Genomic DNA, 22,876 nt, shown 5'->3' with positions numbered 1-22,876 from the left:
AGACAGCAGTTTAAGAGTCAGTGTGCCACAACAACTATGAGCTCACACACTCACCACGTAAGTACGCACGTACACGCACACACGCATACGCACACGCACTCACACACACGCACACACACACACACACACACACACACACACACACACACACAGCTCTGTTCCTGTTATTGTGTCTGGCAAGGCAACAGTATTCTCCGGGATTGATTACTCCTGTCTGTAGTCTGCCAGAGCATAAACAACAGCTCTCCAAAAGACAAGCAGCAGGCCTAATCAATGGATAAATGGAAAATGATGGCATTAATATAAATCATGAAATGAGACAGGGTGAATATGGCTTCACAACATAATGAAATAGAAGTATCTATCTGGCAATCTAGCACTGTTGCAAGTGTTGAGAAATAAATCATATTTCTCAGTAGTGTTGGTGGAGGCCAGATATTCATCATGCTACTGTTGATTCTGTCTACCTCTCGATTGGTTAGATCACTGATTATCGGGGGAGGACCAGTGAATAACAGCAGAACCAATGAAATGTTTTGGCAGAAGCGCTCCCCTACCAGTCAGTACTTAGTGTGGTTGGTCTGCCTGCTGATATGTCTGAGTGAGTAAATGAGTGTGTGTTACCCGGTTAAAGGCAAGGACCGGCTGCTCTAGGTCATTCTCGGCAGCGCGGCGACTCTTGGGGGCGTCAGGGGGGCACTGAGAAAAAGAGAGCGAGAGAGAGAGGGGTCATGGGTCAAAGGTGAAAGGCTAGCCTACAGGTAGCAAACATCAATTGGGGAATGTGTATCGTGAACTGCCTGGAAACATCTGAACTGAAAAGCTAAACTGAACACAAAGTAATCTAACACTATATTCATATTTTGAGGGGTTTTCCATGGTAACACACATGAAATCAACAACAGGAACTCTAGCCCTCTCTGACACTCCATGTCTAGCCATACAACATACCACTCTCTTTATCAAACAGCTGGTCTGTCTCTTCTCAGAACTCTGTAGGTGGGATGTGTGTGTGTGCATGCGTGTGTATGTGGGTGCGTGCATGCGTGCGTGTCTGTGGTGTGTGTCCCTGTGTGTGTGCAGCTCCTGTTTAAGTTGTAAACGCTGCTTGCGGAGAGCCCTGTAGCAGACAGCTCAGAGAGAAGGAGAAGAGGGAGGGTGGTCTGTCTCTTCCTCTTCTTCTTAAATCACTTCATTAATTCTAGAAGGTTCTGGAAGTCTACTCGGCTGTTCTACAGTTCTGAAGGTGTTCTGAAGGTGTTCTGAAGATGTTCTGAAGGTGTTATGAAGGTGTTCTGAAGATGTTATGAAGTTGTTCTTTAGATGTTCTGAAGGTGTTCTGAAGGTGTTCTGAAGATGTTATGAAGTTGTTCTTTAGATGTTCTGAAGATGTTCTGAAGGTGTTCTGAAGTTGTTCTGAAGATGTTCTGAAGATATTCTGAAGTTGTTCTTTAGACATTCTGAAGGTGTTCTGAAGAACTTCTCTCTCTGTTTGCTGGTCTTTCATACATTTGAAGTCGGAAGTTTACATACACCTTAGCCAAATACATTTAAACTCAGTTTTTCACAATTCCTAACATTTAATCCTAGTAAAAAGTCCCTGTCTTAGATCAGTTAGGATCACCACTTTATTTTAAGAATGTGAAATGTCAGAATAATAGTAGAGAGAATGATTTATTTCAGCTTTTATTTATTTCATCACATTCCCAGTGGGTCAGAAATGTACACTTGTAACCCTCTCACCAGGCTCGAATTTGACTCTCAAGATATTACCTTATTTAGAATATCTGAACAGCATGGGATATTAGGTGAGAAGGACATCTCCAATAAGAATCCCTATTGTAAACTTGCTAGGGTGAATGACAAATAGGGTATTAACTTCAGATAGAATGATTATAGACTTGGTTATTGGTATAAGGATATGCTTTCCCATGCATTAAATGAAACTGAAACAGTAAATGACTCCACCAATACAACAGACATAAGGTTCAATATCTATATTAATGAAATGTTCAATATATCACATCAAAAGAAATACAAATTATAAACCCCAATGATTTTCCCACAACCCATGTCCAAATTATTTGCAAGCTTGCTTAAACCCTGGGTGCGCGTTGGAGCTCATAAAAAATGACGACATGCATAAAGTCCCGAAGTCCACCACACATTTGTAGTTACTCACTACTTGTAGATAATGCCTCAGCAAAATATAGTAGTTCCGTGCAGGTGTCCTCACAAGATCCACAGCGAACACAGCTATCAATGCAGCCAGTAATCCGTAGCAGCAACAGACATCCGTTGGAAACCCGAACTCGTTGGTCGTCACAAGCAATTCTCTCCAAGTCTTGCACGATGCTAGGCTAACCTCTAGGATGTCGAATGTCTCCACAATGTGACGGCAGCTTCAGTCTCTACTAGGTCTTTCTTAACGAACTAATAAACACTTTCTTATAGAAATAAAATCAGGATTTCCCTTTAAAACAAACTCTGTAGGTATAGTTTTGTTTTATCTTTATCGCTTCCTTGGGTCGTTTTTTTTCTTCCCCAACGCCACTAACGTCTCTCCTCTTTCTCCTCTCAACTTTTCCCTCTCTTTTCTTCCCAGCAACCAGTCCACTCTCCCATTGGCCACAACTTAACAAGTTACCTCATTGGTCAAAACTTTAACAAGATACGTGGGAAATTTAAACTTAAAAATAAACCAACCTATTACTTGTACATTTTTTTAAACATTGCTTCAAAAGAAATGCATTAATGACATTACAAATCAGGAGCTATTCGATCACCTTTTAAATCTAATACCAATGAATTATAACAAATAAACTCTATACTTGGTTTTAGCAAGGTATTACACTCTCCCCCCCACCAAAATAGGCATGTCCTCATGACTTGTGAACATAAGTGAAATGTAATGACAAGTAAATGTGTCAACTCTTAACTACAACCTACAGCTGAGACAAAACTTGTTAGATAATTGAAAATGAGATACATTTGTGTTTCCCTTATCCAATCCACTTGTACAATGTGGAACAATATCTGACAACTGGGGCTATACTTGGAACTCCGGGTTTATCATAGGTAAGTAATACAGGTGCTTTCTTTACTCTCTGAGATCTTCTTATCCCTGGTCCTTCCATTTCCTCCGAAGTTTCCACTTCTCCCTGAACTTCTCGTTCCTCTTCTGTAATCTCTTCAACTGAGTTAGATGCCTCATTATCATCTACTTCAACTCCAGTTGCGACCTCAGCTTCTTGACTGGACTCTTTTACTTCCAGAACTTGGTCTGCTCTTTCAGGTTCCCCTGTCATTTGATTCCAAACTATGTCTAAGTCCAAGCTAAATGGTTCCGACATCTCTTCCACTTCTCGGCTTATACAGTTTGTATTTGGCACTTCATACCATACTCCGATGTCTTCATCTTCTGAGTCAAAATCCTTCTCATCTTCTGGATTCTCAACCTCTTCAACTTTCTCATCATTCTGAGGAGTACAGTTTCCAGGCAACTTTTCATTTCCCTTTCTCTTCCTCCTTCTTTGCAGGGTCCTTCTACCAGGTGTTGGTTCTATGTTAACCACAGGTTCTATGCGCACTTTCTGCCCCAGTGGTAGCAGGTGGTTTCGATGAAGAATCTTAATGGGTCCATCTCCAATTTCAGGCTTCAAACGAAACACAGGTAAGTTTGACATCTGACTTTCCACCACATATGGCGTAGAGGCCCAGCGATCTGCCAGCTTATGTTTTCCTTGCAGTCCTAGATTCCGTATGAGAACTCTGTCTCCAGGCATAAGTTGCGTGTAGCGGATCTTCTTATCATATCGCTGTTTGTTTTCTTGGTTTTGCTTTCCAGCAGTGCTCTCAGCAAGTTTGTAAGTAGCTTGTAACTGTTTCTTCATATCAGATACATACTTGAGGTAAGTTCTCTCTGAAGAGCTATCACTCGAGACTCCAAAACAAATATCAACAGGCAATCTAGCTTCACGTCCAAACATCAAAAATATGGCGAATAGCCAGTCGCTTCATTCCGACTACAGTTATACGAGTGCACTAGATGCCCAACATACTGACTCCATTTGTTCTTTCGTGTAGGATCAAGAGGTTCCAAGCATGTTCAACAAGGTTCGGTTGAATCTCTCGGGTTGCGGATCTCCCTGAGGATGATATGGTGTTGTCCTTGACTTCTCCACTCCAAGCATATTCAGTAGCTCATGGATGAGTCGACTTTCAAAATCTCTACCTTGATCACTATGCATCCTCTTGGGCAGACCATAATGGATGAAGTACCTCTCCCACAATACCTTGGCGACCGTGGATGCTTTCTGATCCTTCGTAGGGAAAAGCTTGAGCGTATCTTGTGTAATGATCCGTAATGACAAGAACATTCGCTGTGTTACTGGAGTCTGGCTCAATGGACAGGAAATCCATACACACAAGGTCCATAGGTCCATCGCTTTGCATATGACCAAGCGGCGCAACTATCTTTGGAAGTGTTTTCCTCTGTACACAGCGAGCACAGGACTTACAGTACTCTTCTACTTCCATCTTCATGCGTGGCCAGTAGAACCGGTCTCTGACAAGTCCATATGTCTTGTCAAATCCTAAATGACCTGAGTCATCATGCAGCGACGTGAGAACCATAGTTCTGAACTTCTCTGGAAGAAGTAACTGAGCACGACGAGTCTTGTTTGGCGGATGTGTGATCCTGTACATAACTCCATCTTCCATCTTTAGCTTCTCCCACTCTCTCAGGAGCAAAGAGATGAGTGGATGTTTTGTCTTGGTCACCCTGGTGATATCATGTTTATTAAGAGCAACCCACATCTCTCCTAAGCAAGGATCTTCTTGTTGCGATGCAGAAAGTTCCATAGTGCTCAATCTGGGCATGTTAGACTTCAGCATGCTCAGGTTACAGTATGCTTGAGGCACAGCATGCATAGAGGCTCCCAACTGATCAATCACTCTACTATGAGATGATCCAGGAGTTATTCTAACAACATTAGACATCTGGCACATGGCTCTAACACCGGATGCAGGAATGTCTCTCCAATCTTGTTCCACTGCATATTGCTGATGAGGGCGGCGAGATAAAGCATCGGCATCTATGTTCTGCCTGCCTGGCCTGTACTTGAGACTAAAGTCATAGGTAGACAACGCAGCCAGCCAACGATGACCAGTGGCATCCAGTTTTGCGGACGTGAGGACATATGTCAATGGGTTGTTGTCTGTTCTAACCTCGAACTTGACCCCATACAGGTAATCATGTAGTTTATCAACCACGGCCCACTTCAACGCAAGAAACTCTAACTTGTGAGCTGGGTAGTTGCGTTCAGAAGCGGTCAGGCTTCGACTCACAAATGCCACAGGACGCAGACCCTCACCTTGGTCTTGGTACAGTACTCCACCTAACCCTTCGCGGCTAGCATCTACATGTAGAACGTATGGTAACTGAGGATCAGCAAAAGCTAACACAGGAGCTTTTGTGAGGCTTTCCTTCAATGTCTCGAATGCCAATTCACACTTCTCATTCCACCTTGATCCAAATGGTTCTGAGTTGTTGAAGTAGGCTTTCACCTCTTCCTTGGGCTTTCTCCCTTTCTTGCCTGCGGGAAGATATCCACATAAGAGCTGATTCAGGGGGTAACTCACTTTAGAGTAGTCTTTCACAAATCTCCTGTAATATCCACAGAATCCTAGGAAAGAACGCAGAGCAGTCACAGTTTCAGGCCTTGGCCACGTGGTGACAGCTTCAATTTTTGATGGGTCTGTGGCCACTCCATTCTGGGATATGATATGTCCAACATAGTTGACAGATGTGCGGCAAAACTGACACTTGTCAAGGGACAGTTTTAGGCCTTCACTTTTCAAGCGGTCCAACACCTTGAGCAACCTCTGCTCGTGTTCTTCCAGCGTCCTTCCAAACACGATTAAGTCGTCAAGGTAAACAAGAACTTCGAGTAGATTCATGTCTCCAACTGTCTGTTCCATGACACGTTGAAATGTTGCAGGTGCTCCGGACACACCCTGTGGCATCCTCTCAAATTGGTAAAATCCAACTGGACAGATAAATGCAGTCTTCTCTTTATCTGTGTCACCCATTGGGATTTGATAGTATCCGCTTCGGAGATCTAACACACTGAACCATTTGCTCCCACTCAAACATGTCAGAGCATCCTCCACACGTGGGACTGTGTACTGGTCGGGAACAGTGCGCTTGTTGAGGGTCCTGTAATCAACACACATGCGTATGGTGCCATTCTTTTTCCTCACCACCACAATAGGAGATGCATAGGGGCTTCTCGACTCAGATATGATCCCAGAACTTTTCAAGTTATTTAGATGCTTCCCTTACATCTTCAACATCAGCTGGAGCCAAGCGGCGAGATCTCTCCCCTAAACGGTTTGTCTTCAGTAACTCTGATGGTGTGATGAGTACTCTTTGAACAACCCACATCAAACTCATGTGTTGAGAACACTTCTTTCCGTTCCATCATCTTTTCACATAACCTCTTCTTCCATCCCTCAGGCACTGGAGAATCTCCAAAGTTGAATGAAGAAGACGTCAACTTCTCAGATGAATCCTGCTCTCGTTTCAATGGAAACCCAGGAGCAATATCTACAGGAAACAGATGAGCAATAGGCATACCTCGTTTCAGAGTGATCTCCTTTGTCGAGACATTCCTGACAGTAAGGGTGATTCTTCTAGACGACACAACTGCAACCGTCTGGATTTCAGGCCTCACTAGTAGTTCTTCAGGGAACCGGGGTTCTTCAGGCCTCTCTACCAGAAGGGTTTGAGTAGAAGGTATCCCAGGAAACTTTGGAATTCCAGTAACTCTCGCCTGCCCACCAGGTGGCAGGGTGACAGGTTTTGTCTGTGCAAACCAGACCGTTCCTTTCTTCTCATCATCATCAGTTGAGCTTTCTCTCATCCTCTCATATGCCTCCTTGATAGCAGGATGAACTTGTAGTGTGCTAAGGAAACCTTCACCTTCCTTTTCTCTGCAAGCAGTCATAAGTCTCTTCACTACAGACGTATTTGTGCCGACCAGAATAGACACGTCACCTTTCATGGCCGGATCTGGACATACCAACACAAGTGCTTCAATGGTCTCTGCTACGCCCCACAACCGATCCCGAGAACTCAAGCTTGAGCGACAAATAGCCATCATATGGATACTGCTCAGAGCTAAGGCCCCATATCTCTAAGTTTCCTATAGGAATCAATGGCAAATGCGTCAGGTACTTGTCATAAAAGGATCTGTAAAGTAGAGTAATCTGAGAACCACTATCTAGTAAAGCTTTAGTATAAACACCTTCAATCTGTACAGAAACGACAGAACTTGGGCCAACTAAACCTGTAGGTAGCATGTCTTTCATGTCTTCATACTTGTGGCACTTTGTGGAACGTGTCTTCACCGGGACGTCAGGCCGCTCCTTTACTGGGTCCCTCTGTAGTTTCCCATAGACCGTTTTTGTTTGATCAGGCGTGTGTTGACTTTCCTCAAGTTCTCTTCACCTTCACAGTTTCTCTTGAAATGGCCATCTTCTCCACATCTATAACAGAACACTCCAGGGTTTCTGTCGGCCTGTGTCTGTTCTTGTGATGGATTTACCCTTTTCTTTTTGCTTTTAAGTGCAACATCTGACCTTTGTGTGTCAGAGTGAGCTGCTGTGACGTTAGCAGACATGAGACGTGTCATTTCAATTTTCAAACCTTTTAGCTCTTTTCTCAGCACTTCTATCTCAGTATTAGCTTCTTCACAAACTGTAGCAACAGGAGCAACAGCTGATGACTTCACAACACTCTTCGTTGTGTTCCTGTCTTGAATCATGTCCTCCTCCTCCCTTACCTCCTGCAGCAGCTCAGTAAAGGTTGGTGGATCACGCAGCTTATAGGTCATGCGAATACGAAGCGCAACCATGTCATGTGAGGATGCACCTCTCGCTACTTGGCCAATGCGTGTGCGATTCATCTCTGACAGCTCAATGCCTCCTTTTCGATATACAGTGTGTAGCAATTTGTCAAGTCTCAATAGGTAAGCTGAAAGCTTCTCTCCTTCACTCTGGAATGTGCTTCTGAACCTTACCATGAGATCAGGTGCACTTTCGGTGGTACCGAATGCGGTTTCTAGAGCCTTCATGTATTCGATCGCTGTAGCATGGGGGTTTCCGGTCCTAAAGAACCTCACAATGTCAGCAGCAGGCCCTTTAAGACTTTCTATTATTCTCTGTTTTTTCACATTGTCGGTGCACTGCCATTCCTCTAGAAAATGGGTGGTTTGCTCAGCCCATGCATCATACTCTTCCTCTCCACTAGAGTGGGCTTCACACCTGAGAACATACGTAGCTTACGGTAACTCTGAGTCTCAGATGGCACATTGTTGCATTTTTCTACCAGTGAACTTAGGGCAGTAACCAGTTCAGCGTTGAGGTCAGCACCAGAGGGACTTACCAGGCCTTTAACATCAGCCACAGTCTTCCCTTCATATCTCAGAAAGGATAATAGCTTTGCCTGGAAATCTTCACCCTCTCTCTCAACTGGAGATGTGACTTGTGAAACTACATGTACAGGCCAGGGACCCAACTCTCCAGGTATCCCAACAACACTTGGCACAGCTATTTCGTTAAGGTTGTTTGATATCTCTACCAAAACATACTGCTTTTTACCAGCTGAATAGGAACAACGACCATGCAGTCTAATTTTACCAAAAGCCTTAACATAAGTCAGCGTTTCCAGCAGAACCTCATCAGACACATCATCTGTAACACTGCTAAGGACAACTGCACGATTAGTAGCTAGCTGTTTCTCTCTACACCAGGTAACAATCTCTTCAACATGCATGTTGTAGGTTTATGCCTATACAGCAATGTCAGAAGAAAATCCAAAATTTCAATTCAAAATTGTCAAATGGGGAGTCAAAAATATCCCATCAACAATAACCAAGATCCCGGACGAGCCCCCAAAAATGTAACCCTCTCACCAGGCTCGAATTTGACTCTCAAGATATTACCTTATTTAGAATATCTGAACAGCATGGGATATTAGGTGAGAAGGACATCTCCAATAAGAATCCCTATTGTAAACTTGCTAGGGTGAATGACAAATAGGGTATTAACTTCAGATAGAATGATTATAGACTTGGTTATTGGTATAAGGATATGCTTTCCCATGCATTAAATGAAACTGAAACAGTAAATGACTCCACCAATACAACAGACATAAGGTTCAATATCTATATTAATGAAATGTTCAATATATCACATCAAAAGAAATACAAATTATAAACCCCAATGATTTTCCCACAACCCATGTCCAAATTATTTGCAAGCTTGCTTAAACCCCTGGGTGCGCGTTGGAGCTCATAAAAAATGACGACATGCATAAAGTCCCGAAGTCCACCACACATTTGTAGTTACTCACTACTTGTAGATAATGCCTCAGCAAAATATAGTAGTTCCGTGCAGGTGTCCTCACAAGATCCACAGCGAACACAGCTATCAATGCAGCCAGTAATCCGTAGCAGCAACAGACATCCGTTGGAAACCCGAACTCGTTGGTCGTCACAAGCAATTCTCTCCAAGTCTTGCACGATGCTAGGCTAACCTCTAGGATGTCGAATGTCTCCACAATGTGACGGCAGCTTCAGTCTCTACTAGGTCTTTCTTAACGAACTAATAAACACTTTCTTATAGAAATAAAATCAGGATTTCCCTTTAAAACAAACTCTGTAGGTATAGTTTTGTTTTATCTTTATCGTTTCCTTGGGTCGTTTTTTTCTTCCCCAACGCCACTAACGTCTCTCCTCTTTCTCCTCTCAACTTTTCCCTCTCTTTTCTTCCCAGCAACCAGTCCACTCTCCCATTGGCCACAACTTAACAAGTTACCTCATTGGTCAAAACTTTAACAAGATACGTGGGAAATTTAAACTTAAAAATAAACCAACCTATTACTTGTACATTTTTTTTAAACATTGCTTCAAAAGAAATGCATTAATGACATTACAAATCAGGAGCTATTCGATCACCTTTTAAATCTAATACCAATGAATTATAACAAATAAACTCTATACTTGGTTTTAGCAAGGTATTACACACTCAATTAGTGTTTGGTAGCATTGCCTTTAAATTGTTTAACTTGGGTCAAACGTTCGGGTAGCCTTCCACAAGCTTCCCACAATAAGTTGGGTTAATTTTGGCCCATTCCTCCTGACAGAGCTGGTGTAACTGAGTCAGGTTTGTAGGCCTCCTTACTCGCACACGCTTTTTCAGTTCTGCCCACAAATTTTCTATAGGATTGAGGTCAGGGCTTTGTGATGGCCACTCCAATACCTTGACTTTGTTGTCCTTAAGCCATTTTGCCACAACTTTGTAAGTATGCTTGGGGTCATTGTCCATTTGGAAGACCCATTAGCGACCAAGCTTTAACTTCCTGACTGATGTCTTGAGATGTTGCTTCAATATATCCACATAATTTTCCTTCCTCATGATGCCATCTATATTGTGAAGTGCACCAGTCCCTCCTGCAGTCAAGCACCCCCACAGCATGATGCTGCGACCCCGTGCTTCACGGTTGGGATGGTGTTCTTTGGCTTGCAAGCAGCCCCCTTTTTCCTCCAAACATAACGATGGTCATTATGGCCAACAGTTCTATTTTTGTTTCATCAGACCAGAGTCTGGCTTTTTTATGGCGGTTTTGGAGCAGTGGATTCTTCCTTGCTGAGCGGCCTTTCAGGTTATGTCGATATAGGACTCGTTTTACTGTGGATATAGATACTTTTGTACCTGTTTCCTCCAGCATCTTCACAAGGTCCTTTGCTGTTGTTCTGGGATTGATTTGCACTTTTCGCACCAAAGTACGTTCATCTCTAGGAGATAGAACACGTCTCCTTCCTTAGCAGTATGACGGCTGCGTGGACCCATGGTGTTTATACTTGCGTACTATTGTTTGTACAGATGAACGTGGTATCTTCAGGCGTTTGGAAATTGCTCCCAAGGATGAACCAGACTTGTGGAGGTCTACAATTTTTTTTCTGAGGTCTTGGCTGAATTATTTTGATTTTCCCATAATGTCAAGCAAAGAGGCACTGAGTTTGAAGGTAGGCCTTGAAATACATCCACAGGTACACCTCCAATTGACTCAAATGATGTCAATTAGCCTATCAGAAGCTTCTAAAGCCATGACATCATTTTCTGGAATTTTCCAAGCTGTTTAAAGGCACAGTCAACTTAGTGTATGTAAACTTCTGACCTACTGAAATTGTGATACAGTGAATTATAAGTGAAATAAAATTAATTGTGTCATGCACAAAGTAGATGTCCTAACTGGCTTGCCAAAACTATAGTTTGTTAACAAGAAATTTGTGGAGTGGTTGAAAAACGAGTTTTAATGACTCCAACATAAGTGTATGTAAACTTCCGACTTCAACTGTATGTACATATACTGTAGGTAGTGGTAAAGTGACTAGGCAACAGGATAGATAATAGACAGTAGCAGTAGCGGGTAGCCATTTGATTTAGCTATTTAACAGTCTTATTTAGCAGTCTTATGGACTGGGGGTAGAAGCTGTTCAGGGTCCTGTTGGTTCCAGACTCGGTGCATTGATACCACTTGCCGTCCAGTAGCAGAGAGAACAGTCTATGGCTTGGGTGGCTGGAGTCTTTGACACATTTTTGGTCCTTCCTCTGACACTGCCTGATATAGAGGTCCTGGATGGCAGGGAGCTCGGCCCCAGTGATGTACTGGGCTGTACTCACCACCCTCAGTAGTGCCTTGCCGTCAGGTGCCTTGCAGTTGCCGGACCAAGAGGTAATACAGCCAGTCAAGATGCTCTCAATTATGCATCTGTATAACTTTTTGAGGATCTGAGGGCCCATGCCAAATATTTTCAGCCTCCTGAGGGGGAAGAGGCACTGTCGTGCCCTCCACAGATGTGTGGGTGTTTGTGGACCATGTAAATTCCTTAGTGATGCCCCATCAATGTTGATGGGGGTGTGCTCGCCCCTCCGTTTCCCTTAGTCCACGATCAGTTCCTTTGTCTTGCTGACGTTGAGGGAGAGGTTGTTGTCCTGGCACCACACTGCCAGGTTACTGACCTCCTCCCTATAAGCTGCTTCATCGTCGCGATGATCAGTCCTACCACTGTGGTGTCGTCAGCAAACTTAATGATGGTGTTGGAGTTGTGCGCGGCCATGCAGTCGTGGGTAAACATGGAGTACAGGAGGGGACACCTGAGGGGCCCCCGTGTTGATAGTCAGCGTGTCGGATGTGTTGTTGCCTACCCTCACCACCTCTGGCGGCCCGTCAGGAAATCCAGGATCCATTTGCAGAGGGAGGTGTTCAGTCCCAGGGTCCCCAGGTTAGTGACGAGTTAGGAGGAGACTATGGTGCTGAATGCTGAGCTGTAGTCAATGAACAGCATTTTTATATAGGGATTCCTTTTGTCCAGGTAGGAAAGGGAAGTGTGGAGTGCAATAGAGATTGCGTCATGTGTGGATCTGTTGGGGCGATATGTGAATTGGAGTGGGTCCAGGGTGTCTGGGATGATGGTGTTGATGTGAGCCATGAACAGCCTTTCAAAGCATTAGATGGCTATAGATGTGAATGCTACAGGGCGATAGTCATTTAGACAGGTTATCTTGGCACAGGGACTATGTGTGATGGTTGGTGTTTAGAAAGGTTGTGGGAGTGTTGTGTGATGGTTGGTGTGATGGTTGTGGGAGTGTTGTGTGATGGTTGTGGAGGTGTTATGTGATGGTTGTGCGAGTGTTGTATGATGGTTGTGTGAGTGTTGTATTATGGTTGTGAGAGTGTTGTGTGATGGTTGTTGGAGTGTTGTGTGATGGTTGTGGGAGTGTTGTGTGATGGTTGTGGGAGTGTTGTGTGATGTTGTGGGAGTGTTGTGTGATGGTTGTGAGAGTGTTGTGTGATGGTTGTGGGAGTGTTGTGTGATGGTTGTGGGAGTGTTGTGTGATGTTTGTGAGAGTGTTGTGTGATGGTTGTGGGAGTGTTGTGTGATGGTTGTGGGAGTGTACACCCCCCCTCCCCCACCCACCCCCCATTAAAAAAAAAGGGTAGTTGTCCCACTGGCTATCCTAAGTTGAATGCACCGATTTGTAAGTCACTCTGGATAAGAGCGTCTGCTAAATGACTTAAATGTAAATGTAATGGTTGGTGTTCTCACCCTAGCACCAGGTATCTCACAGCAGGACTCTTGAATGGCCAGGGAGGAGTCACAATACACCATCACCTGCTGAATGTCCATCTGAGAGACAGAGAGACGCAGAGGACAGGGGGCAGGGAGAAAAGAGCAAGAGAGAGAAAGAAAGAGGGGAAGATAAATATTGTTAGAGATAGCCCACTAGAACTCCCCTACTACAGCCCTGACCATCACCCTCAAATATCCCTCTCCCCTCCTCCCACCCTCTCCACATCTCTCCCCTCCTCCCACCCTCTCCACCTCTCCCTCCATCTCTACCCTCCTCCCCTCCTCCCACCCTCTCCACATCTCTCCCCTCCTCCCACCCTCTCCACCTCTCCCTCCATATCACCCCTCCTCCCACCCTCTCCACCTCTCCCTCCATATCTCTCCATCTCTCCCCTCCTCCCACCCTCTCCACCTCTCCCTCCATCTCTCCCCTCCTCCCACCCTCTCCACCTCTCCCTCCATCTCTACCCTCCTCCAACCCTCTCCACCTCTCTCGCCATCTCTCCCCTCCTCCCACCCTCTCCACCTCTCCCTCCATATCGCCCCTCCTCCCACCCTCTCCACCTCTCCCTCCATATCTCTCCATCTCTCCCCTCCTCCCACCCTCTCCACCTCTCTCTCCATCTCTCCCGTCCTCCCACCCTCTCCACCTCTCCCTCCATCTCTCCCCTCCTCCCACCCTCTCCATCATTCCTTCAATCTCTTCCCTCCACCCACCCTCTCCACCTCTCCCTCCATATCTCCCCTCCTCCCACCCGCTCCACCTCTCCCTCCACCTCTCCCCTCCTCCCACCCTCTCCACCTCTCCCTCCATCTCTCTACTCCCCACATACAGGATGACCCAACCCAATCTCCCAACTTCCCACCACAATAATCCCCTCCTTTTCTGGTCCTCCACCTCCATACCTCCACAGGGGCAGCATCTGTGGCCCTGATGCCCAGTAGGGTGTGTCCCTCGGTCGATAGTTTGCCACGGGGCTCCAGGGGCTTGGTCTGGATGGAGCTACAGTCTACATGTAGAGAGGCTGCCCTCTGCTGGACGCTGAGGGCCAGTTTGTGCCAGCCACTATCCAGGATAGACTCCACGCCCTCCCCCCTGAACACACACCCAACCGGCTCACCCAGGGGATCGGCCCCCCGTGCACGCAGGGACAGGGTGGCATCAGGGCCATTCAGGTCAAGGGAGAACTGGGGGAGTGGGGGAGGATGGTTGGGAGAAGTAAGGAGGAGAGAGAGGGAGAGTGGGGGAGAGGAGTCAGGAGAGGGGTGAAGAAGTGAGACAGGAAAAAACAGTTGGGTCATTATCAAATCTGATTGGGAAACAACACCTCTCACCTCTTCCCTCGTTCCTCTTCCCTCGTTCCTCTTCCCTTGTTCTTACCACTATAGTGTCTACAGATCTGACCCAACAACACCTCTCACCTCTTCTCTCGTTCATCTTCCCTCGTTCCTCTTCCCTCGTCCCTACCACTATAGTGTCTCCAGATCTGAACTAACAACACCTCTCAACTCTTCCCTCATTCCTACCACTATAGTGTCTCCAGATCTGACCCAACAACACCTCTCACCTCTTACCTCGTCCCTACCACTACAGTGTCTCCAGATCTGACCCAACAACTCTCCTCTTCCCTCGTTCTTACCAATATAGTGTCTTCAGATCTGACCCAACATCACCTCTCACCTCTTCCCTCGTTCCTACCACTATAGTGTCTACAGATCTGAACTAACAACACCTCTCAACTCTTCCCTCATTCCTACCACTATAGTGTCTCCAGATCTGACCCAACAACACCTCTCACCTCTTACCTCGTCCCTACCACTACAGTGTCTCCAGATCTGACCCAACAACTCTCCTCTTCCCTCGTTCTTACCAATATAGTGTCTTCAGATCTGACCCAACATCACCTCTCACCTTTTCCCTCGTTCCTACCACTATAGTGTCTACAGATCTGAACTAACAACACCTCTCAACTCTTCCCTCATTCCTACCACTATAGTGTCTCCAGATCTGACCCAACAACACCTCTCACCTCTTACCTCGTCCCTACCACTACAGTGTCTCCAGATCTGACCCAACAACTCTCCTCTTCCCTCGTTCTTACCAATATAGTGTCTTCAGATCTGACCCAACATCACCTCTCACCTCTTCCCTCGTTCCTACCACTATAGTGTCTACAGATCTGAAGGAATATTGTAGGTATTGCTGAAGCCATTGTTTAATTGAATATGCCTATCCATTCCCAAGCAGTAACCCGCTATGTGAAAGAGCTACAGACACAAGTTCAGTACAGTCCTCTCTGCTTTGGTTCTCAAAGTGGGCTACATAAAACACACTGCAAAGTTAGCAAAGACATGGACAAAGACATGAAAACACACAAACAATCATTTATAATGAGTTGGTTTGCCCTCAATTCATCCTATACATGCTGAATAGCATTTCAATGTGTGGTTTTTCAGACTGATTATAGAAGTGAGAGACTCTCTTCATCATAGAAGTAACATGAATGATAATGACAATAATAATAATAATGAGAGAACAACAGAAACAGAGAGAGGAGAAGACAAAGGGAGGATAGAGTGGAGAGATGGAGGCCAGGAGATAAGAGGGGGTGGAAAGAGAGAGAGGGGAGAGATGGAGGACAGGAGATAGGAGGGGTGGAAAGAGAGAGAGGGGAGAGATGGAGTACAGGAGATAGGAATGGGTGGAAAGAGAGAGGAGGAGAGATTGGGGACAAGAGATAGGAGGGGGTGGAAAGAGAGAGAGAGGGGAGAGATGGAGGACAGGAGATAGGAGGGGGTGGAAAGATAGAGAGGGGAGAGATGGAGGACAGGAGATAGGAGGGGGTGGAAAGAGAGAAAGTGGAGAGATGGAGTACAGGAGATGGGAGGGGTGGAAAGAGAGAGACGGGAGAGATGGAGGACAGGAGATAGGAGGGGGTGGAAAGAGAGAGAGGAGAGAGGGGAGAGATGGGGGACAGGAGATAGGAGGGGTTGGAAAGAGAGAGAGAGGAGCGATTGAGGACAGGAGATGGGGGGTGTGGAAAGAGAGAGAGGAGAGATGACGAAGGAGATGGGGGGAGAGAGAGAGAGGAGAGATGACGAAGGAGATGGGGGGAAGAGAGAGAGAGGAGAGATGACGAAGGAGATGGGGGGAGAGAGAGAGGAGAGATGACGAAGGAGATGGGGGGAAGAGAGAGAGGAGAGATGACGAAGGAGATGGGGGGAAGAGAGAGAGAGGAGAGATGACGAAGGAGATGGGGGAGGGAGAGAGAGAGGAGAGATGACGAAGGAGATGGGGGAAGAGAGAGAGGAGATGACGAAGGAGATGGGGGGAGAGAGAGAGGAGAGATGACGAAGGAGATGGGGGGAGAGAGAGGAGAGATGACGAAGGAGAATGGGGGGAAGAGAGAGAGAGGAGAGATGAAAGAAGGAGCAGAAAAGAGATGGGGTGTACAGGGAGGAATAGAGGAGAGAGCAGAAGAGAGAAAGAGAGATAGAAAGAGAGAGAGAGAGAGAGAGAGAGAGAGAGAGAGAGAGAGAGAGAGAGCAGAGAGAGAGAGAGAGAGAGAGAGAGAGAGAGAGAGAGAGATAGTAGAAGAGAGAGATAGAAAGAGACAGAGGAGAGAGAGAGAGAAGACTGCAGGAGAGAGAGAGAGAGAGAGAGAGAGAGAGAGAGAGAGAGAGAGAGATATGGAGAGAGATGGAGTGAGAGGGGAGAGGACAGAAGAGAGATGATAAGGAATAAGAGTGATAAAGAGGTGGAGAGAGATGAGAGGTAGATGAAAATAGCGTATACCTGTGGGTATCCCTGTTCATCTGAGATCTGGAAGAGGGAGATGTTGTCTCTCAGTGTTTTCTTCTTGAGGAGAAGAGTGAAGACCAGTGTGAACTCATCAGGAAGACCGTAGGGGAACACCTGACTGAGAAAACAGACTGTTACACACACACACACTCACACAAACGGATACACACGGACATGCACACTCATAGACACACACACAACACACACATTCTGTACATACACACACACGCAGACACACACATGCATCAAATGTGTCTATGTTTGCGCTGAGACACTGAGAGACAGAGGGGTAGATATATAGAATGTGTGTGTCTGTGTGGCCAGTGTTATAATCCAGAAATGGTAGAGAATAAAACCTGACAATTATTATCGTAGAGGTAGAGATAGAGGTAGAGGTAGAGGTAGAGGTAGAGGTAGAGATAGAGGTAGATATAGAGGTAGAGATAGAGGTAGAGATAGAGGTAGATAGAGATAGATAGAGGTAGAGATAGAGATAGAAAGATAGAGGTAGAAAGATAGAGGTAGAGATAGGGAGATAGATAGAGCTCCTATCTATAAGTCCCATATCATCGACTAACGTCCAATCATTGTCCAATATGTCTACAGCACTTGTCCATAACACTCCAGATATGGGACTTGTAGAAGTATGGAGAACAGCACATCCTAATTAAAGGAACATTTCTTTTTTTTCTCATGAACACAAATCCTATTCAAGAATATACTTTTTCTTTGTTCCATCAATTTTTATTTCCAAGATTTCAAATTGTATTTATTTTCCTATAATTTTATCTGACCACTCTGCCCTGTTTTTTCCATTGAATTTAAGTGACACCAAAGTCTTGGAGATTATACACTCTTGGATTGCGTCCTACCTGACCGGTCGCTCCTACCAAGGGCGTGGCGAGAAGCTGTCTCCGCACCACGTGCTCTCACCACTGGTGTCCCCCAGGGCTCAGTTCTAGGCCCTCTCCTATTCTCGCTATACACCAAGTCACTTGCCTCTGTCATATCCTCACATGGCCTCTCCTATCATTGCTACGCAGACGACACACAACTAATCTTCTCCTTTCCCCCTTCTGATAACCAGGTGGCGAATCGCATCTCTGCATGTCTGGCAGACATATCAGTGTGGATGACAGATCACCACCTCAAGCTGAACCTTGGCAAGACGGAGCTGCTCTTCCTCCTGGGGAAGGACTGCCCGTTCCATGATCTCGCCATCACGGTTGACAACTCCGTTGTGTCCTCCTCCCAGAGTGCGAAGAGCCTTGGCGTGACCCTGGACAACGACCTGTCGTTCTCCGCTAACATCAAGGCGGTGACCCGATCCTGTAGGTTCGTGCTCTACAACATTCGGAGAGTACGACCCTGTCTTACACAGGAAGCGGCTAAGGTCCTAATCCAGCCACTTGTCATCTCCCGTCTGGATTACTGCAACTCGCTGTTGGTTGGGCTCCCTGCCCGTGCCATTAAATCCCTACAACTCATCCAGAATGCCGCAGCCCGTCTGGTGTTCAACCTTCCCAAGTTCTCTCACGTCACCCCGCTCCTCCGCACACTCCACTGGCTTCCAGTTGAAGCTCGCATCTGCTACAAGACCATGGTGCTTGCCTACGGAGCTGTGAGGGGAATGGCACCTCTGTACCTTCAGGCTCTGATCAGTCCCTATACCCAAACGAGGGCATTGCGTTCATCCACCTCTGGCCTGCTGGCCCCCCTACCTCTGCGGAAGCACAGTTCCCGCTCAGCCCAGTCAAAACTGTTCGCTGCTCTGGCACCCCAATGGTGGAACAAGCTCCCTCACGACACCAGGACAGCGGAGTCACTCACCACCTTCCGGAGACACTTGAAACCCCACCTCTTTAAGGAATACCTGGGATAGGATAAAGTAATCCTTCTACCCCCTTCCTGACATCGCCGAAGTGAAGGATCGGTAGGATAGTCAGTTTTACAAGGGCATGTTTAGCAGCATGAGTGAAGGAGGCTTTGTTGCGAAACAGGAAGCCGATTCTAGATTTAACTTTGGATTGGAGATGCTTAATGTGAGTCTGGAAGGAGAGTTTACGGTCTAACCAGACACCACATATTCTAAGTCAGACCCGCCGAGGGTAGTGATTCTAGTTGGGCGGGCTGGTGCAAACAGCATTCGATTGAAGAGCATGCATTTAGTTTTACTAGCGTTTAAGAGCAGTTGGAGGCCACAGAAGGAGTGTTGTATGGCATTGAAGCTCGTTTGGACACAGTGTCCAATGAAGGGCCAGATGTATACAAAATGGTGTCGTCCGCATAGAGGTGGATCCGAGCGTCACCAGCAGCAAGAGCGACATCATTGATATACACAGAGAATAGAGTCGGCGCGAGAATTTAACCCTGTGGCACCCCCATAGAGACTGCCAGAGGTCCAGAGGGGGCATGGGCAAGTTGCAGTGGAGGGTGCAGAGCTGGTGGCCGGGGTAAGGGTAGCCAGGTGGAAAGCATGGCCAGCCGTAGCAAAATGATTATTGAAATTCTCGATTATCGTAGATTTATCGGTGGTGACAGTGTTTCCTAGCCTCAGTGCATTGGGTAGCTGGGAAGAGGTGCTTTAATTCTCAAAACATTTTGGAGTTAGTGCTACAGGATGCACATTTCTGTTTGAAAAAGCTAGCCTTTGCTTTCCTAACTGATTGTGTATATTGGTTCCTGACTTCCCTGAAAAGTTGCATATCGCGGGGGCTGTTCGACGCTAATGCAGTACGTCACAGGATGTTTTTGTGCTGGTGAAGGGCAGTCAAGTCTGGGGTGAACCAGGGGCTATATCTGTTCTTAGTTCTGATTTTTTTGAATGGGGCATGCTTCTTTAAGATGGAGAGGAAAGCACTTTTGAAGAACATCCAGGCATCCTCTACTGACGGAATGAGGTCAATATCCATCCAGGATACCCGGGCCAGGTCAATTAGAAAGGCCTGCTCGCTGAAGTGTTTTAGGGAGCATTTGACAGTGATGAGGGGTGGTCGTTTGACCGCGGACCCATTACGGATGCAGGCATTGAGGCAGTGATCGCTGAGATCCTGGTTGAAGACAGCGGAGGTGTTTTTAGAGGGTAAATTAGACAGGATGATATCTATGAGGGTGCCCATGTTTACGGATTTAGGGTTGTACCTGGTAGGTTCCTTGATAATTTGTGTGAGATTGAGGGCATCTAGTTGAGATTGTAGGACTGTGTTAAACATATCCCAGTTTAGGTCACCAAGCAGTATGAACTCTGAGGATAGATGGGGGGCAAGCAATTCACATATGGTGTCCAGGGCACAACTGGGGGCTGAGGGGGGTCTGTAGCAAGTGGCAACAGTGAGAGACTTATTTCTGGAAAGGTGGATTTTTAGAAGTAGAAGCTCAAACTGTTTGGGCACAGACCTGGATAGTATGATAGAGCTCTGCAGGCTATCTCTACAGTAGATTGCAACTCCGCCCGCTTTGACAGTTCTATCTAGATGGAAAATGTTGTAGTTCGGGATGGACATTTCTGAATTTTTGGTGGCCTTCCTAAACCAGGATTCAGACACTGCTAGAACATCAGGGTTGGCAGAGTGTGCTAACGCAGTGAATAACTCAAACTTGGGGAGGAGGCTTCTGATTTTAACATGCAAGAAACCAAGGCTTTTACGGTTACAGAAGTCAACAAATGATAGCGCCTGGGGAGTAAGAGTGATACTGGGGGCTACAAGGCCTGGGTTAACCTCTACATCACCAGAGGAACAGAGGAGGAATATAATGAGTATACAGCTAAAGGCTTTAAGAGCTGGTCTTCTAGTGCGTTGGGTACAGAGAATAAACGGGGCAAATTTCTGGGCGTTGTAGAATAGATTCAGGGCATTATGTACAGACAAGGATATGGAAGGATATGAGTACAGTGGAGGTACACCTAAGCATTGGGTAACGATGAAAGAGATAGCATCACTGGAGGTACCGATTGAGCCGGTCTCCGCGTGTATGGGGGGTGGGACAAAGAAGCTATCTGAGGCAGGTTGAGAGGGACTGGGGGCTTTACAGTGAAATAGTACAATAACAACTAACCCAAACAGCAATAGGCTAGGCATATTGACATGGGAGAGCGGCACAACGCAATCACAGGTGTTATTCGAGAGGGCTAAGACAACAACTGGTAATGGCGACGAAAGTTTGGGCTGAGGCTAAACAGATAAACAGGATGGGGTACCGTGTAAAGGAACAATCCAGCGGGCATCAGGGATGTGTAGCTGAGTGATCATAAGGTCCAGTGAACAGCAATAGGTAAGTCCGGGAGCAGTTCGTAGGCTACTACAGCACAGGGGAGCAGGAGACACGGTTGTTGATTGCGCGTACTAGCAGGCCGGTGCTAGCAGATGGATCTTCGTGGTCGTCGCAACGGGAAGCCTGTTGAAACCACATCAGACGATTACGTCGGCAGACCAGTCGTGATGGATCTGCGGGGCTCCATGTCGACACTAGAAGGTCACCATCCGGTTGACAGAGTGGTGGATAGCCGGGAGATGGGCCTGGCTCGAGAATACCTCAAGGCTAACTGGTGCTAGCTTTGGGACAAGTGGTGATTAGTGGTGATTAGCCAACAACAACATCCATTCGGTTGTAGCTAGCTAGTTGTGATGATCCGGAGTTAAGGTCCAGTGATTCAGTGATTCCGGCAGAAAATCCTAAATGCTCTGGGTCGATAGCACGCTGTGCAGACTGGCCGATAATTGTCCAGGCTAGAGCTGGCTGGTAGGTAGTCCAGGCCACGGACAGTGGTGAAGACCGCTAACGGTGGCTAATAGCAATAGCTAATAGCAAGTAGCTAGTTAGCTGGCTAGCTGGCTAGTTTCAGCCGTGGGTTCTTGATAAAAGGTATGAGTAAATAATAGAATCCGTTACACATTGGGTGAGGTGGGTTGCAGGAAAGTATATTTAGTTAGGGTGTCACGCCCTAACTAATAGAATATTCTCTGTTGTGTTTTCTATGTTTCAGTCTAGGTGTTGTAGATCTATGTTTGGCCGGGTGTGATTCCCAATCAGAGACAGCTGTCGCTCGTTGTCTCTGATTGGGGATCATACTTAGGCAGCCTGTTGGCATGCGTTAGTTGTGGGATCTTGTTCCGTGAGTAGGCTTGTTTTGTGTTTAGCCGTAGGACTTCACGGTTCGTTGGTTTGTTGTTTTGTTTAGTGTGTTTATCGGTGAAATAAACATGTACGCATTTCACGCTGCGCCTTGGTCTGACTCGTCCTTAAACGAACGTGACATAAGGAATGAAAGTGAGATAGAGAAATATATACGAAAAAAATAAGAAAAAACAGGCTATTTACACGAGGTACACGAGGACACAACATAATACACGACCGCACTGCTATGCCATCTTGTTACAGATCACTTCAAATTAATGAAACGTTTAGACTATTCTATGGAGACTTATACTCATTTACTTTGCAATGTAACTCAGAGACTCTTAACTGTATTAACACACTGCTAGAATGACAGGCTGTTTACTGTATTAAGACACTGCTAGAATGACAGGCTGTTTACTGTATTAACACACTGCTAGAATGACAGGCTGTTTACTGTATTAACACACTGCTAGAATGACAGACTGTTTACTGTATTAACACAGTGCTAGAATGACAGACTGTTTACTGTATTAACACACTGCTTGAATGACAGAATGTTTACTGTATTAACACACTGCTAGAATGACAGACTGTTTACTGTATTAACACAGTGCTAGAATGACAGACTGTTTACTGTATTAACACAGTGCTAGAATGACAGGCTGTTTACTGTATTAACACAGTGCTAGAATTCAATTTTTCAATTTTTCAATTCAATTTTATTTTATATAGCCCTTCTTACATCAGCTAATAT

At 46.0% G+C, this 22,876-nt stretch overlaps 1 protein-coding gene across 5 annotated transcripts in view; it reads right to left on the bottom strand.

The window, feature by feature from the left end:
* The window catches only part of LOC121572028 (collagen alpha-1(XVI) chain), a 158,726-nt gene that overhangs the window by 87,691 nt on the left and 48,159 nt on the right, over positions 1–22,876 (bottom strand). For all 5 annotated transcript variants that reach the window (XM_045222001.1, XM_045222003.1, XM_045222004.1 and 2 more), the window contains exons 5-8: positions 16,999–17,122; positions 14,109–14,390; positions 13,179–13,259; positions 625–699 (exon numbers count right to left, since the gene is read on the bottom strand). In XM_045222001.1, coding sequence (XP_045077936.1) covers positions 625–699; positions 13,179–13,259; positions 14,109–14,390; positions 16,999–17,122 — 562 coding nt within the window. The remainder of the gene's footprint in view (positions 1–624; positions 700–13,178; positions 13,260–14,108; positions 14,391–16,998; positions 17,123–22,876) is intronic.

This window comes from Coregonus clupeaformis, chromosome 8, assembly GCF_020615455.1.
Source record: "Coregonus clupeaformis isolate EN_2021a chromosome 8, ASM2061545v1, whole genome shotgun sequence".
In the NCBI taxonomy this organism is placed as follows: domain Eukaryota; kingdom Metazoa; phylum Chordata; class Actinopteri; order Salmoniformes; family Salmonidae; genus Coregonus; species Coregonus clupeaformis.
The sequence above is the reverse complement of the archived record's forward strand: the minus strand, read 5'-3'. Positions and strand labels throughout refer to the sequence as shown.